Source organism: Aegilops tauschii, chromosome 2 (genome assembly GCF_002575655.3).
Source record: "Aegilops tauschii subsp. strangulata cultivar AL8/78 chromosome 2, Aet v6.0, whole genome shotgun sequence".
In the NCBI taxonomy this organism is placed as follows: domain Eukaryota; kingdom Viridiplantae; phylum Streptophyta; class Magnoliopsida; order Poales; family Poaceae; genus Aegilops; species Aegilops tauschii.
This window is the reverse complement of record NC_053036.3, coordinates 142,415,260-142,433,883: the sequence shown is the minus strand read 5'-3', so window position 1 is coordinate 142,433,883 and position 18,624 is coordinate 142,415,260. Positions and strand designations below refer to the sequence as shown.

The following is an 18,624-nucleotide window of genomic DNA, read 5'->3' as shown; positions in this document are numbered from 1 at the left end:
CATGATTGTATGTGAAAAATAGTAGAACTCTTTTTTTGCGGATGAAAAATAGTAGAACTCTGAATAGGAAAAAACAACAATGACGATAACATGTATCACTTAGGTATTAGGTCAATCCCATGGCATACACAGTCAGGAACAACATGCATGAAGTGATATGGAATATGATGTATACTCTAATTCTACAAAACAATCAAGGGGATCAGTAAAAATACTAATGAAAATCCTACAAAACTAACATGAGAGATACGGAGATGTAGGATTGTACCCTGCTGGGTGTAGCAAAGGGGCACGCGGGGTGCTATGACTAAGAGAGACGGTAGTGTCTGCTGATAGGGGTGATTGCGCAAGTCAGAGGAAGTTGTTACAGAGGTGTTGGTGGAGTTGTACCGGCCGGCCAGCCGGTGACGCAACACATGCGTGGAATTATTATTCCCAAAGCATGGAGACATTGGACATCATCGTCTTGGGGCTCCTGCCGGACGCATGGGTCTCAGAGATGAGAAGGGCCTCTGCTGCGACTCCGGCCCCAGAGACGACATGGGCGGCGTGGGCGTGGATGTCGAGGACAAGGGATCGGTGAGGATGTTGCGCCATGGCGTGGACACACAGTGGCCACGGCCCACGAGCGATGTTGCCGGTATCAACACGATCTCCTCTGTTATGTGTACTATCGTTTATCCCGGGGCTCGTGTTGAATCTCGGATGCCTGGGTCTCGAAGATGAGCATGGCCTCTGCTGCGGTGCCAACGCGAGAGATGGCATGGGCGTGGATGTCGAGGAGGGAGGGCTCGGTGAGGATGCCGCACAACAGCATGAAAACACAGCGGCCGCGGCCCATGAGCGTCGTTGGCGGCATCAGGATAATCTCCGACATGGATTGCATCATACAATCATCAAGTGGGCATGAGCATGACTATCGATCAACTATTCCAATCTCAGGTGGTAGCTACGCACGTTGCGAACAGATGTAGATGATGTAGGTGTTTGTATGCTGGCCAAAGGTTTGACACAAGACTACATGAGTCGCCTCGTCCTAGCAGGATATAAGTATAGCGGGGCGAGGGAGTGGAAGGGGACTGTTTTAATTTGAAGGCTTTGAAGGCAAGTTCAGTGGTTGATTGACAGAAGATAAAGGGAACCGTCGAGGTTAGATCACAATGTTCAATACAATGATCAGACGAAGGACAAAAGGAAATCATCATCAATGGTTTTTTCATTTGTTGTGTGAGTGAAATTGAAGGAGATGAATAGGAAGGACAATAATGAAAGAGATGGCGTACAACCCAAGCCACAAGAAATTGAATTAAAGGGAAGGCAGAGACAAATCTAACACGAGACGGTGAGAGCCAAAGAGGATGATGTGGATGCATGATAAAGGAACCTGTAGCACAAGAAGAGGTGGATAGGCTGCATGTCAAGATAAATAGGTTAGTGGAGGTCAATCTCTTAGGTATATAGGATATTCACAATTTCATTAGAAAAATGTTCGCAAAAATGAATTTCTTTCACAATTTCAGAAAAAGATTGCGAATTCAAAAAATATGGTTAGAAAATGTAAAAAGAATAAAGAAACATAAAGAAAATGAAAAACAAAAGGAGTAGGAAAAACTAACATCAAAAAAAGGAAAAAATGAAAATGATAAAAGAAAAAATAATGAACATGAAAAAATAAAAAAATAAAAGGAAAAAAACAAAACAAAAAGAAGAAAAACATGGTGTAGGAAGGTTCTATAATCTTCACAAAACCTACCAGCGACCTAATAAATAGAATTCTTTTTAACTCGTGATTTTTTTTAAATTCAAGTGTTGTTTTGAATTCTGTGAACATTTTTATTGAATCCATGTACGTTTTTTGGAAGTCAGAACTTTTTTCGAAACCCCACATGTGCCGGCCCAGAAGGGCGCGCAGGGGAGCGGGGGTGTGCGCGCGCGGCCGGTTCCCGGCGCGCGGTTCGCCGAATAGGAGATCCCGCCATATCCGGTCCTCTTCTCCACGAGCGGCCGTGCCCGTGCCAGCCAGCCACCCCTTCACCGGCCATAACCCCTAAACCCCAGCCGACGGCAACCCCGCCCGCCATGGTCGAAACGGTCGCCTTCCCGCTCCCGCTCCGGGCGCCCGCTCCGCCGCCTCCCACCTCCAAGATCTTCCGCCACCAGCCCCCCGTGCACTCCCCTCTCCGACTCTTCTCCCCCACCTCCCTCCTCTCCTCCTCACACCCCACCCCCACCTCCTCCTCCCGCACGCCGCGCCTCGGCCGCCCGCACAACCCTACCCGCCAGGGCGGCGGAGGCGGGCAGCCATGGAACCTGCCGCCCTCCCTCTCCCTCCCCGCGCGGCGCGCGCTCCTCTCCCTCCTATCCGACCCGGACTCCGCGCGCGACATTCTCTCCGCGCTCCCAACCTCCGAGCTCGCCCCCGTGCTCAACGCCCTCGCTTCCCGCGGCCGCCCCGGCGTCGCGCTCGCTGCTCTCCACGCCGCGCGGGACCTCCACGGTGAGCACGTCCTCCAGCATCCCCGCGTGCTCCCCGCAGCCGTCCGCGTCCTCGCGCGCGCCGGCCGCCTCGCCGACGCCTCCGCGCTCCTCGACGCCGCGCCGGAACCCGACGCCAGCGCCTACACGGCTCTCGTGTCAGCGTTCTCCCGCGCCAGCCGGTTCCGGGACGCGGTCGCCGTGTTCCGCCGTATGGTGGCGAACGGCATTCAGCCCGCCATCGTCACCTACAATGTCGTGCTCCATGTGTACTCCAAGATTGCCGTTCCGTGGAAGGATGTGCTGGCACTCGTGGACTCCATGAAGAAGGACGGGATTCCGCTGGACAGGTATACATATAACACGCTCATTAGCTGTTGCCGGCGTGGTGCACTCTACAAGGAGGCAGGGAAGGTGTTCGACGAAATGAGGGCTGCTGGGTTCGAACCTGACAAGGTCACATTCAATTCGCTGCTTGATGTGTATGGCAAGGCGCGGATGCATGATGCGGCAATTGGGGTGCTCAAGGAGATGGAGCTTGGGGGCTGTCCTCCCAGTGTGGTAACCTACAACTCGCTCATTTCGTCGTATGTAAAGGATGGGTTGTTGAAAGAGGCAGCAGAGCTCAAAGAGGAGATGGAGTTTAAGGGAATTCAGCCGGATGTCATTACATACACGACACTGATTTCTGGTCTTGACAGGGCTGGCAAGATTGATGCAGCAATCGCGACATATGATGAAATGTTGAGGAATGGATGTAAGCCAAACTTGTGCACGTACAATGCATTGATCAAGCTGCATGGGGTGAGGGGAAAGTTCCCAGAGATGATGGTTGTCTTTGACGATCTCAGGTCTGCTGGATTTGTGCCAGATGTTGTGACCTGGAACACACTCTTGGCGGTATTTGGTCAAAATGGTTTAGATTCCGAGGTGTCTGGGGTATTCAAGGAGATGAAGAAATCTGGTTATGTTCCTGAGCGGGACACATATGTTTCACTCATTAGTTCATATAGTCGGTGTGGCTTGTTTGACCAATCAATGGAGATATACAAGAGGATGATTGAAGCCGGTATATATCCTGACATATCAACATATAACGCTGTTCTATCTGCACTAGCTCGTGGTGGGCGTTGGGAGCAGGCAGAAAAGTTGTTTGCTGAGATGGAGAATCTGGATTGTAGGCCAGATGAGCTTAGTTACTCTTCACTGCTTCATGCATATGCTAATGCAAAAAAGTTGGACAAAATGAAAGCTTTGTCAGAAGATATATATGCAGAGAAGATAGAGTCACACCACGGGCTGGTGAAAACATTGGTATTGGTCAACAGCAAAGTTAATAACTTATCCGAAACAGAGAAGGCGTTCCTGGAACTTAGGAAGAGGCGGTGCTCTCTGGATATTAACGTCCTAAATGCAATGGTTTCCGTATATGGGAAAAATAGGATGGTTAAGAAAGTGGAGGAGATTCTTTCACTCATGAAGGGAAGTTCTATCAACCTCAGCACCGCAACATACAATAGCTTGATGCATATGTATTCTCGATTAGGTGATTGTGAAAAGTGCGAAAATATCCTCACTGAGATCAAGTCAAGTGGTGCACGCCCGGATCGATATTCTTATAACACAATGATCTATGCATATGGAAGAAAAGGGCAGATGAAAGAAGCCTCAAGATTGTTTTCTGAGATGAAATCTTCAGGCCTGGTACCAGATATTGTAACATACAATATCTTTGTTAAGAGTTATGTGGCCAACTCAATGTTTGAAGAGGCTATTGATTTAGTACGTTATATGGTTACTCATGGTTGCAAGCCCAATCAGAGAACTTACAATTCAATACTGCAGGAGTACTGTAGGCATGATAAGATAGCAGATGCCAAATCATTCCTTAGCAACCTTCCTCAGCTTCATCCTGGAATATCCAAACAAGAACAGCAAAGACTGCTAGAACTGTTGGCTAGGCACACTTCAAGAGATAGAGGTTGAATATCAAACCTTGTTTGTTTCTGTGATACGGCAAGTAGATATAACTGTTTTCTTAGTTATCCTTGGCAAACATGGACTTCATAGTGGATATGTACATATTACATTTCTCTAAAGAAATATTGAGAGAAACTGGTAAGATGCATTTAGTTTTCTCTGCTTAATTAATTTGCTGAAAACTCATGTTTGTACATCCTCCAACCACATACGATCTGCTGGTAGTTTTCCTAACCAGTACATACACAGATTCATCTGTTTCCTAATCCGGTGTGGTCATACTAATTATTTTAATGTATGTAGTCAAGGTAAAGAGGTTCATATGATATATTTCTGAATGGAAGAAATATCTGTCATTTTCATTTGTGAGGTTGCATTGTATGCACTATTACCTAAGTTACTAAGCTCCCTTGATTTTGAGGCTCCTGGTGCATCATGGTATTTAGAGTCGGTTGTGGGCTCGGTTTTGAGGCTGTGTTTTGGTCGTTAGCTGTATATGGGCCTACTCGGTGGTGAGTCGTGGCGGTTCGTGCGAGCCTTTTGACCTATGTGTCAGGTGCATGTGTCTGCTCTCTCGCTGCTTTATTGGTTTTGTGGGCGGTGGCGGCTGGGCGGGTGTGTTCTTTGTCGGTTCACAGAGAGGGCAGCGCTGTTCTCTGTGTTCGGTTGCACCTGTTGTGTTCTCGGTCATGGGGAGCTGGTTCTGCCGCTGGGGGCTTCGTCTTTCGCATCGGTCTTCTCTGGTCTTCTAGGTGGGCAGGGGTGTTGACAGCGGCGGCTGGTTGCGGGGCTTCATCGGGCTATTCGTGTTCCTGCGCTGCATCTGAGGGTTTGATTTTGTTCCTCTCCATTTTTGTTTCCTTAGGTCTTCATTGTTGTGTTGATTGTGTAATGTTGTATCCGTGCTGTCCTTGGTCGCGGGCGTGCTTCTTTGTTTCTGGTGACTTGGTCCCATGATGAATATTCCCGATGGGGTTTGTTACAGACTATCTTGAATGTAGTAGCCTTGTGGTATTTCAAGCTTTAATTACATGCTTAAGTTACCAAACTGCTCGATGTGCATTCATATTTTGTATATTATTTGTTTAGCCTACAAGAAAGTACCTGGTACTTAACAAACAGATGCTAGAATATGTAGGGTCCAGAAAAGGTTAACTGTTTTTCAGTCTTTAAATGAATGGAAAACAAGTCATGAACAAATAGCAAGATGTTGTACTGCCGTATCAAGTGCATCTGGAGCCCATAGAAGGTGGAGCTTCAAGAAGACCAAAAAGCAATCTCAGTGTAGCATTTGGAGTACCAACTAATCTCAGTGTAGCATCTGACAGGAGAATAATAGATGTATTAGCCTATGGCTGTTGTTTTCTGTAACAAACGTGTTGTGCAGTGTAGTGCTTGATAAATTTTGCCTCAAGCGACAAGACTTAAATTAGTTATGTGTTCTGCAGGAAATATCCATGTACAAGTGAGGATTTTCCTTAAGTTAGGTGTCATGATTAGGTTATCCAAGTATTTGATTACCAAATAGGCTTGACTGTTTTCATATTTTTCTAATTTTTGAATGGAATGTAGAATTTTAATTCTCATTCTATCATATTTCTAATTAGAAGATGGATGGTTTCTACATAATTCGAAGGTTGTTTATTTGCAAGTTGAGAAAGAGGGGCTAATAATGTTTGAGGTAAGGTAGGATAGATGTGGCTGTAGTTCTGCATTTATCTACAAGGTAAGAAACATGAGGAAATCAATTAAACTTGGGATTATGGCTCATCTTCTGTAAGAATTCGAATGGGAAGAAAAAGTTTCTCATAGTGATGTGTACCCCTTCTAAATGCAGGTGATTCCACTTATTCAACAGAAGTAGAAGTAGAGTAATTAATTTGCCCTATACACCTTCATGCAGAGATATATTTTATCTTGCCCCTTCTCCGAACTAATATATTGTTGGTATAAAAAAACTGATTGATAAATGACATGGATGAGGCAGAATTGGTTCTTTCCGGACAATTGGGTTACAATATTTCTTGAGCCAGGCACAATTCCAGAGCAGTTGCCTATCACTTTTTGCAAGGTGAGGAGAATGTTCATGTTTCAGCACCTCTTTAATCATCATAAGAGATTTTTTTCTCCCTATGAAAGCCTATTGTCTCCAATTGATTTGGTTAGGCCTTCCAGTACCTAGAAACTGTGAGCCCAAGGTTGGATTGGTCTTTGTAATCTTTCTTTCTTACATGATGTTTGCTTTGTTGTAGCTCATGATTTTTCATTTGCTAATGGCGCATGTACAAAATATCAATTCTGGCTGCTGGAGAAGGTTCTGTTGTTGAAATATCTTCTTTGGTGATGTAGCTCATCGGTTAGTTGGTAAACCTGCTTATGTTTTGTCGTCTGAAAAATATGATTTGCTCTCTACTGTGCCTGTAGAAACTCTAGTTGGTTGGGAGGAGTTATGTTGTGGATTTCGTTGTATCATGGTATTCTTCCCGTGGCGATGACAATAGCTTTCAGGTCCTAAATTTTATCCTAAAGGCAGCAGTGTCTTTGTTGGACTTGAGGCTGGTTGCTGCAATGCCATCAACACAGTGGATAAGCTGCTTCCACTGGGTGCTGAAGCTGCTGGAGAGCCCAGTAAAAATGGTGGGACTCCTGTTTATAGCCTTGAATGGATGTTTCTCTTATCTGGTTCTTTTCTCTAATATGTTGTTGTTTTATAGAAAAGAGCCCAGCAAACTGCTGATGGAGAAGGCCTGGCGGTTAAGGCTGGCACGGTCCTTCATCTAGAGGCCAAGCTACATTGCCGGTTGGCATGGTGAATTGTTGTTCTATTTGTATTTTATGGCTGTCCTGATGGTTGTTTGTTTCAGGGGACTTCCGTTAAGGAGGGTTCTTATAGATTACTTGTGGCCATTGCAGCACTTGAATAAGAACCGCAAGCTACGCCGCCTCCTACTGTCCTGGTTCGTTTAGCCCTTGTGCTCTGTTGGTCTGTTTGTATTTACCAGTTCTTATAGTACATATTTGCTTCAGGAAGGTCCTCACAAAGAAGATTCTGCTAATGAGGGCAACACTGTGGAAGCATCTAAGGATGAACCGTTGGCTTACTATGGCCAGCGCTCAAGGAAAAAGGTAAATTCTAGGAAAGCACATATATTTGTTTGCTATGTACCATCTATCTATCGATGTTTTACGTGTGCTTTCTCGGTTACAAGGGTCTCCACCGAAGCAGTTGTTCAGCCAGTGTTTTGGTTGTCATAGCATATAAGTACCTTATTTTGTTGGAAGGGCCTGTCTGTGTGCGTAGATTCATTAGGACATATGATGATGAACGCTCATTCAGATTTGTTCCTATAGGAAAAGATGATACGTGTACTGCTGCCGTTTCTCCCCTGATATTAATTGCTGATTGATGGGTGTTATGGTTTGTTAGTCAGTAAAGTAAATGTGCAAAAGGCAAGAACCAACTGCTTACTTCAGGTATGGGTGTACTGCCAGCTTTTGTTCGACGGTGATTTCCGATTATAACTAGAGCCTTCAGGGAGTGTTTTTGGTCTATGCTTATAGAAAGGCTATGTTCATGACGAGGTTGGACACCATCACCAAAATCATACGCTTTGCTTCCTGTTAAGAGAATCACGATTGGCATAGTACTTGAAAATGTGGGAACTAATTTAAGGAACCGTGATGTAATGCGTGTGGAAACAACGTGTAGATCCGCTTGTTTCACCCTCATCACCACTGTGTTCCCTTAATGGTCTGATTTTTTAGAGTTCCTGTGATTGTTTGGTCTGAAAGTGCGGCGTTGGTGTTTAATCAAGTGACAACTGAAGGGAAAGTAATATGGTTAAACAGTACGTCCTCTGAGTAAGGCCTGAGTGCAAAAAAAGAATGGTAGTAGCATTGGCATAAACCTGAAAGTGCTGGATTCCCTGCTGCAAGGAAGCCACATTTGACGGAAGAAACAAGTGATAGATTAGCACGGTAAATAACCACAGAGCGCATCTGAATACAACAATATACCCATTATAAAACTGGAGGCTCTCCGCCCGATCAAGTTAGTGCCGCGATCCAACCTGGTGACATAACCCAAACCAAAAACCATGTCCTGACAGGCGTACATCGACCCCTGTTTCCCACGCGCTTCGCCGCGCGCGTGTTCTAGTTCTTAGTAAGTCTGCTTGATTGGTTTTAATAGCATATTGTGTCATTTATCTTTGTGTTTCAATGCAGGTGCAGGTTGACGAGTGTCCAGCAGGGTATATTTATGTTGAACTTGACTGATGCAAAGTCTAATTGTTATATCTTCAACTTGCCTGATTCTCCTTGGGACTCCTTCCAAATGTTTCCATTCCTCCTCCTGGTCTGGACTCCCTTGTGTGCAAGTCTCTTCTGCTCCTGGATTACGCCACAACGCTGACAGTACTATTCAGAGACACGTGGCATCTGTCAAGTACACCAAGCATCCGTGTTCGACTCCCAAGATGCAATGAGCCTGCCATAATTAAGTCAAGTGCTCATCATTTTCCTCTTTGCACGGCTAAGAGAGAGCTTTATTGATTAAACATGATTACCTTGCTAACTGAGCGAGTGCAACTGCAATCTTCAACAAATAGTACTCAAGTAGCACCACAATGCAAGTAGATATGCAGCCAACCGCTAGAACCACGGAGAGAATTGTCCTTGTTAACTCAGCGAGTTCACTAGCCTTCTTTTTTCCCACTAAATTAGCCGGTTGAAGTTGTATTTTCTTGCAATAGCCTTATAAAAGCTGTGCCTGAATCCAGAGAAGTTCTGGTGAAGATTTATCTGATTGCCGAAAATCTATTGTCATCATGGTTGTTAGTACTGACAGGAGATGCTCCCCCGCAAAAAAAGAAAAAAGTTAGTACTCACAGGAGATGCTAATCTAGCTGCATCACAAGCTGAACCAGACAACATCATTAGTCATAATCGTAGAATATCTGTTGCATTAGCTGGTAATTGGCTGCAATTATTACTTTATATGTTTAGCTTGCACAGTCATGTGCTATACCCGTGGTCAGTCGTGAAATAAGATGGCTCTATATTGCTTTAGCGGGTAGTAGTAGTATTTTGCAAAAATAGCATGCCTACACGGACTGAGATTGATGCTTCAGGCGATATGTCCAAACGCAAACCATCGCCGAACCTTGTCTTCAGGCCAACAGGCCATCAGGCCCTGAAGTACCTCTACATGATACAAAAATGCTCGCTTAGGTGTTGCCTACGGATTGGCCTGTCCTGCTATAGTGGGTTGCCAAGAGGTATCTTTGCAGCTTAAGATCTAGCGAGGCGTGGTGTGGCGTAGTACTTTAACTTCATGATAGTGCTGGGCATCTACTACTCCAGATGATGAGATCTATGCTCTCCAAAAGCAACTTTTACTGCACACGCTTTAAGGAGGCAACCGAAAGAGAGATGCATTTAATAATTTGCTCCTACATACGGATACCACGTATGCACACGCTACATCCAGAGTGCGACCCAATCCTAGCCGCCGGCCACCCAAACCTAAGACCGTCTTCAACACTGACCGCAAATTTCCTCCAGCAGAAACAGTCCGCGGAAACGGATGTAGGAGCCAGCCATCCTACACTATCCGTATACATTTCATGCCAGGTTTCAACATACCGCACAACATTCATGCAATCCTGACGGAATTCATCAAAGTCCGGATACAAAATAGCACAAATTATCCATACATAGCATGCAAATAAGTCTAGTAACAATAGTTCAAACCCAACGATAAATGGTTCAACTAGATTAACTGGATGTTCAACAAGTTTTTCATGGATCGATCAAGTTGCCCCACAAATACTGCCCTTTGAGCTTCACCCAACAATGTGTGTGCGTGAGCGGTCTGCCCTCTGAGTTGTGGTATATCACGGCAGCACGAGCAGGTTGTAGAGCAACATTGAATGAATGAATGAATCAATCAACGTGTAGAGCAAGAAGAAACAAAACTTAACGATCATTCAATCGATGTGTAGAGCAAGAAGAAACAAAACTTACGATCTCCTCAGCTGCCGCACGCAATGGTCACATTGCCTCCAGTCATACCATCGATACGATAACGACTTCATATTGCGTTCATTGATGATGTGCATGTCATAGAGCGCAATGTGTTTTCGCGCGTGATATGAATCATGCACGCGCTGCCAGAAGATCCCCCTTCTGCTCCTGCCTACGGAATCCGCGGATATAGCCAACCATGCATCGCACAACAACTCATCCTTCATGGTCGAGAACCCCGTCATCCTTCGTACTCTAAAAAAACGACATGGCGTTTGAAAAAAGGCTTAATGGCATTTGAATGAACACCTGTCGGGCGTGGTGTCTGCCATGGACGTCGTCGACATGGGGCGGAGTGTACCTAGATGCGGACGGGACCTGGGTGGACAGCACCGTCTTAGAAGGCGAGCGGGCGCGTCGGTGCTGGTTGCAGAAGTCCGGCAATGCCTGCGCGACGGCCGAAGAGGTACAACGATGGCGTCGGAGGAGGAGGGTGTAGATGCAAAGTAAGGGGGGAAGGGGTGGAGTGGAAGAGAATGGGATTGGGAGGATAGTGGACCGAGGGTGTCGGAGTCCTACGTGCCCCCCTCCAACTTCGCTTTCAACTTACGGGAAAAAGTGTGTCTGGACCGGTCGGCGAACCGATAGAGGCCCGTGTTGGATGGCACAACATGTCCTGACCGCACGGTCCGGATGTATGCGGGCGGTTTGAGGGTTGGCGTTGGAGATGCCCTAAGTTGTCACCTCCTACCTCACCGTTCTCCCTTCCCCTTGTCGCTGCTAAAGACTAGTGTCCAAGCTAAGCCTTGGCCATGCTCGATAAGAGCGGAAGCGGGAGATCTTAGCTCCCACAGCCTTCAACAGTGAGATGCGATCTATGCGCAACGGCTTGAGGCGGAGAGGATGGTTGTACAACATGCAGTTGATTTTCTTTTCGGCCCAACGATCTCTAATGTTGAGATGCCAATGTTCACGATCCCGTCTGCAAGTACGCAAGCGACAAAAATGGCCTGCTGCTGGCCCTGGTTGATGAGAGGGGTGGTGGGGAGATATTTGCTCTGGTAGCCTTCGGCGGAGAGATGTGGTCTATATGTGACGGCTTGAGGCAAAGGGGATATATTGGTCGAGCCGATGATCTCTAGTGTTGGGACACCAATGTTCACGATCCATCTACAGGTACGCGGGTGATGACGACGACCTGTTGCGTCCTAATTTGGCAGTCCTCTGCTTGGGCACACATGTGACGTTGTGGCCCTATGATGCTCGATTACCGTGATGGGGATCTTGGATCTTCGGATCTGGCGACAATGACGAGTATGTTTTGTCGACTAGTTATGCCGCCATGGATGAGGACGATGGATCATGAGGACCCTGCAGGATTGTAGGAGCGCCCTGAATTTGGATTTTGGAGGTGGTGATGACCTTCCTCCCTCGTCAACCTCTGCCACATGTGCGACGACGACATTTGCTATTAGGAGCCTTTGGTGGCGACCGCCTCTTGCCGCGGCTTGACTTGCTTGTGCAAGCATGATCTTCACTTGTGTGGTATCTCACGTCGAGACTGTGTATGCGTGTAACGGGTGGGGTCGTTGAGGGAGTCCTGGATTAGGGGGTCCTCGGGCGTCCGGACTATGGTACGTGGGCCGGACTGATGGGCTAAAAAGATACAAGACCGAAGACTATCTCCCGTGTCCGGATGGGACTCTCCTTGGCGTGGAAGGCAAGCTTGGCGTCCTGATATGAAGATTCCTTTCTCTGTAACCGACTTTGTACAACCCTAGTCCCCTCCGGTGTCTATATAGACCGGAGGGCTTAGTCCATAGGGACAAGAATTATAATCATAGTCATACGGGCTAGACCTTTAGGGTTTTAGCCATTCCGATCTCGAGGTAGACCAACTCTTGTAATACTCATATTCATCAAGATCAATCAAGCAGGAAGTAGGGTATTACCTCCATAGAGAGGGCCCGAACCTGGGTAAACATCGTGTCCCCCGTCTCCTGTTACCATCGACCTTAGACGCACAGTTCGGGACCCCCTACCCGAGATCCGCCGGTTTTGACACCGACATTGGTGCTTTTATTGAGAGTTCCGCTGTGTCGTCGTCAAGAGGTTTGATGGCCCCGTCAATCACCTACAACAATGTTGTCCAGGGAGAAACCTTCCTCCCCGGACAGATCTTCGTATTCGGTGGCTTCGCACTGCGGGCCAACTCGCTTGGCCATCTAAAGCAGATCGACAGCTACGCCTCTGGCCGTCAGGTCAGATTTGGAAGCTTGAACTACGTCGCGGATATCCGCGGGGACTTGATCTTCGACGAATTCGAGACCACGGCAGCCGCTCCCTGTCGCCACGATGAACATGACTTAAATCTGTCATCGGACCATGCCCAGGGGATAGCGCCTGTAACTGCTCTGGCCCTAGATCCGGAGTAGATTGCGCCATCCGGGGGCGGAAGGCTCAACCCCGCCACGGAAGCCGCAGACTCAGCGCCGTCAGAGCCGCACACAGACCCAATCTCGAGTGGGATCTGTGTCACCGGAACCTCGAACCCGTTTCCAGCCACAAGTTCCGAACCATGTGCGTACGCGCACGACGAGCTTGACTAGGCATCGATCGTCGAATTCAGCTCCGCGGACATCTTTCGGCACTCGCCTTTAGGCGACGTGCTAAACTCATTAAAAACACTCTCCTTAGCGGGGAACTCACAGCCGAATTATATCTGGTTCGAACTAGAGGCTGATGACAGAAAATTTCGTTTCCCACCCACCGCCCACTTCATAGCCACTATCGAGGACTTAACCGACATGTTCGATTACGGCTCCGAAGACATCGACGGTATGGACGACGATGCTGGAGAGGAGCAGGCCGAAAACCCACCGTTCACCGGACGATGGACGGCCACCTCCTCATACGACGTATACATGGTGGATGCACCAAAAGAGAATAGCGGCGATGACAAGGAAGGTCGAGTTGAGGATAAACCTCCTGAGATACAACCAAAGCGCCGGCGTCAGCGGCGCCGCTCTAAATCACGCCGCAGCAAAGACATCAACACGGCACATGAGAAGATAACACTCCGGACGGTGCCGAAGACAATGAAGACCCCGTTGAGGCAACTTCCGAACAAGATGAACAGAAGATGGGCAAGTTAGCCCTGATGAACATGCCACACACGAAGACTCGGAGGGTAGTAATTATCTTCCGCTCTCCGAGGATGAGGTGAGCCCTGGCATCGAGGATTTTATTGTGCCGGAGGAACCTCTCAAGCAGGAGCGCTTTAAGCGCCGGCTAATAGCCACTGCAAGGAGCTTGAAAAAGAAGCAGCAGCAGCAACAGCTTCAAGCTGATCAAGATCTGCTCAACGATAAATGGACTGATGTCCTGACAGCCGAGGAATACAACCTTAAACGCCCAGCCAAAAGTTACCCGAAGCGCAAATTGCTACCTCAGTTCGATGATGAGGCGCTGGAGCCCGTACCATCGTCGCGCAATGCGGCTGACCGACCACCACATGGTCGGGACAAAGCGACAACTCAAGCCGAACACCAGCCCGCCCCACCTCACCGTAAAGGCAGAGACAAAACAGCTCGGGACATACATATGACCTGCGGCAGGACTTGGACAGTAGAGCAGGTCAGAACAGATCGATCTATGGATCACGGGGACGTGCCCCGACACGCGATAACGGCTATCTAGCCGAACGCAATAATCATACTCACGCCCGGGCCGAGAACCGCAGACAGACTCCATCCGAGCTACGTTGTGACGTGGCCCGATATAGAGGCGCCGCACACCCCTTTGCTTCACTGACGAGGTAATGGAGCATGAATTCCCAGAAGGGTTTAAACCCGTAAACATCGAATCATACGATGGGACAACAGACCCCGCGGTATGGATCGAGGATTTTCTTCTTCACATTCATATGGCCCGCGGCGATGATCTCCACGCCATTAAATACCTCCCACTAAAACTAAAGGGACCAGCTCGGCACTGGCTAAACAGCTTTCCAGAGAACTCCGTTGGCAGCTAGGAAGACTTGGAAGACGCCTTTCATGATAACTTCCAAGGTACATATGTCCGGCCACCAGATGCCGATGACTTAAGTCACATCATCCAGCAGCCCGGAGAGTCAGCCAGAAAGCTCTGGACTAGGTTCTTAATTAAAAAGAACCAAATTGTCGATTGTCCAGACGCCGAAGCCCTCGCGGCCTTCAAACACAGCGTCCGGGATGAATGGCTCGCCCGCCACCTCGGTCAAGAAAAAACAAAATCCATGGCAGCCCTTACCGCTCTAATGACCCGCTTTTGCGCGGGAGAAGACAGCTGGCTCGCTCGTAGGAGCAACAGCGCCAGCGATCCGGGCACTTCCGAAGTCTGAGACGGCAATGGTAAGCCATAGCACAATAAACACAAGCGTCGTAATAGTAATGAAATAACGCAAGACACAGCGGTCAACGCCGGATTCAGCGGCTCATAACCCGGTCAATGGAAAAAGCCATCCAAGGCAAATAGAGACGGACCATCCAATCTCGACAAGATATTGGATCGGCCCTGCCAGATTCATGGCACCCCCGATAAACCAGCTACTCACACTAACAGAAGATGATGGGTCTTCAAACAAGCCGGCAAGCTTAATGCCGAACACAAGGGGAAGGGGCCGCCGAGTGACAGCGATGACGAAGAGACTCGCCAGCCGAATACCGGGGTTCAGAAGCAATTTCCCCCCGAAGTGAAAACCGTAAACATGGTATATGTGACGCACACCCCTACAGGGGAGCACACACGCGCACTACGGGACGCATACGCCATAGAGTGGGTTCCCCCAAAATTTAGTCATATCCGTCCCGAAGGTTCGGCAGCTCTGATCATCGATCCAATTATCGATGGGTTCCATCTCACGAAAGTCCTTATGGACGGCGACAGTAGCCTTAATCTACTCTACCAAGACACTGTCCACAAAATGGGCATTGATCCTTCTAAAATCAAACCCACCACAACCATCCTCAAGGGAGCAGTACCCGGCGTAGAAGCTCACTGCACGGGCACCATCACATTGGAAGTCGTTTTCAGTTTGCCAAACAACTTCCGAAGCGAGAGCTTGGCCTTTGACATTGCCCCGTTCCACAGTGGCTACCATGCACTTCTGGGGCATACCGCTTTTGCTCGTTTTAATGCGATCCCACTCTATGCCTTCGCAAAACTTAAAATGCCCGGTCCACGCGGCGTCATAATAATAAATGGAAATACGGAACACTCCCTCCGTACAGAGGATCGTACTACGGCTATTACAGCCGAAGTACAAAGCGGCCCCGTTAAGCCGCACAACTCATCGGCCATTAAGCCGCCGGTCTCTATTAAATGGAACCGATCTATCTCAGAGCTGGATTAGCAGTTCGGCCTCCGTCGTTCGCCTCACAATCACGAGAAGTTTATACCACGCATGCATAATTATGTACTTAAAATACCATGGTCATCGGCGAAGGCACAATACGGGCAAGCCTACAAGCACTCCCATTTCCTTCTTTTCCTTTCTAACTATTTTTTTCTATTTTATCACAGGTGTCTCAAATATTGGTCATCTCACTGACTCTTTCGGAGTTCAGCTTTATACACTTACCCAAAGGTTATTCCTGTTAAAGGAATCCTTTCACCGAGGCAAGGTGGCACAGACGTGCGACAGGAGGTCCAAATAATTTTGTGTAGACCGCACTCTTTATTTCGAGCCTGTAAAGTGCCTTCTCCCTCGGCCTTCGACCACCGGCATGTCAAATAGCCTGGGTCGTGGCGTCATTATTTGTAAAATGGCAATTGACATATCGATCAGGTCCCAGTGAACATAATCCATATCCAATATTCGCTTTTCTAAAGAGCTGAATTTCCCCGGTTGTTTCACACTCGCACCTCGGCACAGGTTGCCAGGGGCTCGATATGGGAACAAATGAGTTGCCGACAAGTCCGAACAGCTTTATAGCACACTTCAGCGTCACGAGTTTGGCCTTATATGCATCAGCTCCGAATCATGTCTTTGGTCAATAGTTGGGTTGCCCGGCTCCTGTGCTTACTACCTTACGTTCCGCTATATCAGCTAGGGTAGTAAAGGGAGAACTACTACGATTGTGTCCCGGTTTATCCGGATGAGCACCTCAGTAGAGAAAGCCGAAAACTGACTGTCATGATGCGGCGAGAGCTGGTTAACCACTCGATGACTTATTAGAATCTTTCGCGATTCCTTCCATATTACACGAAGGACCGTTCTTCTAGTCACCCATGTAACGCACCGTATTCGGATAACTGTGTACATACCAGGGGCTATATTGTAGACCCACCGTCAAACTCCTATGGCTAAGTGAAAGTGCTAAAGCCATATAGTCTGATTGCCTAGTTCGCCGCATTGACACCTCCTTCACGGACCAAGACGTTGGGTCAAGAGTGATCAAGTGCTTTTCCGAACACCCTCGTATTTTATGCGAGGGGGCTGAAGCCCACGACTGGAAAACTTTCAGATTATACAAAAACGGCCGCACAGGAGGAGCCAAAACTTCTAGGCATAGCCTTAAAATATCATAATATTGTTTTTACAATTCCAATACACTTCACTCGAATATCATCTCTTTCGAGCACTGACCCTCTATCAAGCGGGCACCCTCTAAGACATCCTCGAAACAATGCTCTGGCGCGTGACGCTCCTTGCCCTTGGGTGGACTTTTCGCTGCAATATCGGTGGCCTTCATCTTCGCCCAGTACGTCTTGACACGGGCAAAGGCCATCCGTGCAATTTCAATGCATGTTGACCGCTTAACGGCGTCGATACGCGGCACCGCATCAACTAGTCGCTGCACCAAACCGAAATAACTCTTCAGAACTGGCTCAGTCGGCCACAGCCGGACTACGACGTCCTTCATGGCAGAACCAGATATCTTGTGGAGCTCGGCCCACTGGGCCATCTGTTCGTTCAGCAACAGCGGGCGCTTCGGCGTGCCGAATATGACCAGAAAAGCTTATTTATTGCATACCCTCCTTGCGCTTCGTAAAACTGCGCCGCATCGGAGGCGCTCTTCGGCAAGTCTAAAAAGGCGTCCGGAGAGCTCCACATTTGATTAAGCGGGGAATACTTCGGATCGCCGAATTTAGTCTGTAATAAGAAAGCCTTACCGGCCGCTATCTCCCCAGCTTGCCGGATCTCTTCCCGAGCCGCCGTAGACTCAGATCGTGCTTCTCTCGCCTCTTGCAAGGCCTTGTCGAGATCAGCGTCTTTGGCTTTGTTATCCCTCTCGAGGAATTCACACCGGATAGTGGCTTCCTTCAGCTCGCGCGCCATAGTGGCCATTCTCTCCTCACACTGGCGCTGAGCAGCCTGTCCGGCTTCTAACTCATCAGCTGCCTTCTTGGCAGCCACATTACTCATCCGGGCTTGCTCCTTGGCTCGGGCAAGTTCAACCCGAAGGGTCTCAACCGCGGCAGCACCATCTGCAGAATACGCATGTCTCAGAATATAATTCTAGCTTCGTGCTCATGTTATTATATATACATACTCTGACCACCCCAACACATACCTTGCACCTCATCAAGTCGCCTGTTAATAAGCGTGATGTCGTTATCCGCCACATCAAGTTTCTGCTCCAGACCTGCAACCTCTGTAGCGTGGGCAGTCGTCATGGAGGTAACAGCCTGTGTTTCAAGTAATTACATTATTTCCTGGGGACATCTTTTTCGATCCTCTGATTGCCTCCCTTTGGACGCCAACCAGAGTCTCAGGGGCTACTATCTATACACAGGTGCATTTTGCGTATAGAGCACAATCGAAAATATAACATTACATACCTCAAAGCCTCTTAGCAAGCCCATGAAGACTTCATTCAATCCGCTTTTCGCGGACAGAATCCTCTCAACTACCGTACCCATCAAGGTACGATGCTCCTCTGAGATTGATGAATATCGCAACATGTCCATCAGTGTATCCGGCGCCTCCGGATTCCTGGAAGCAGCTGTGGGAGTACGGACTCCCAGGCCCGTCCACAACGGGGGCCAAACTGGGCGACCGCACAGGGCCCCCAAATTTTTGGGGCCCCCCAATGTGCAGGTACTAGTCAGCCCAGGAGGGGAGTGGAAGGCCCGTCAAAAGCAAAGCCTGCTGATCGC

At 48.2% G+C, this 18,624-nt stretch overlaps 1 protein-coding gene and 1 long non-coding RNA gene across 2 annotated transcripts; both read left to right on the top strand.

The window, feature by feature from the left end:
- The first annotated feature begins 1,985 nt into the window (after positions 1 to 1,985).
- On the top strand, positions 1,986 to 4,597 carry LOC109771344 (uncharacterized). The gene has a single exon (XM_020330037.4). It carries the CDS (start codon positions 2,080 to 2,082, stop codon positions 4,459 to 4,461), a length of 2,382 nt encoding a protein of 793 aa, XP_020185626.1. The 5' UTR covers positions 1,986 to 2,079; the 3' UTR covers positions 4,462 to 4,597.
- An 86-nt stretch (positions 4,598 to 4,683) lies between these two features.
- LOC141041583 (uncharacterized) lies at positions 4,684 to 9,333 on the top strand. The gene is made up of 4 exons (XR_012202127.1): positions 4,684 to 7,092; positions 7,170 to 7,412; positions 7,483 to 7,581; positions 8,683 to 9,333. It is a non-coding gene; the product is annotated as an uncharacterized lncRNA (long non-coding RNA).
- The last annotated feature ends 9,291 nt before the right edge of the window (positions 9,334 to 18,624 follow it).

Excerpts from the sequence above, each read along its gene's own strand:
- LOC109771344 (XM_020330037.4), top strand. The coding sequence starts at position 2,080 with ATGGTCGAAACGGTCGCCTTCCCGCTCCCGCTCCGGGCGCCCGCTCCG.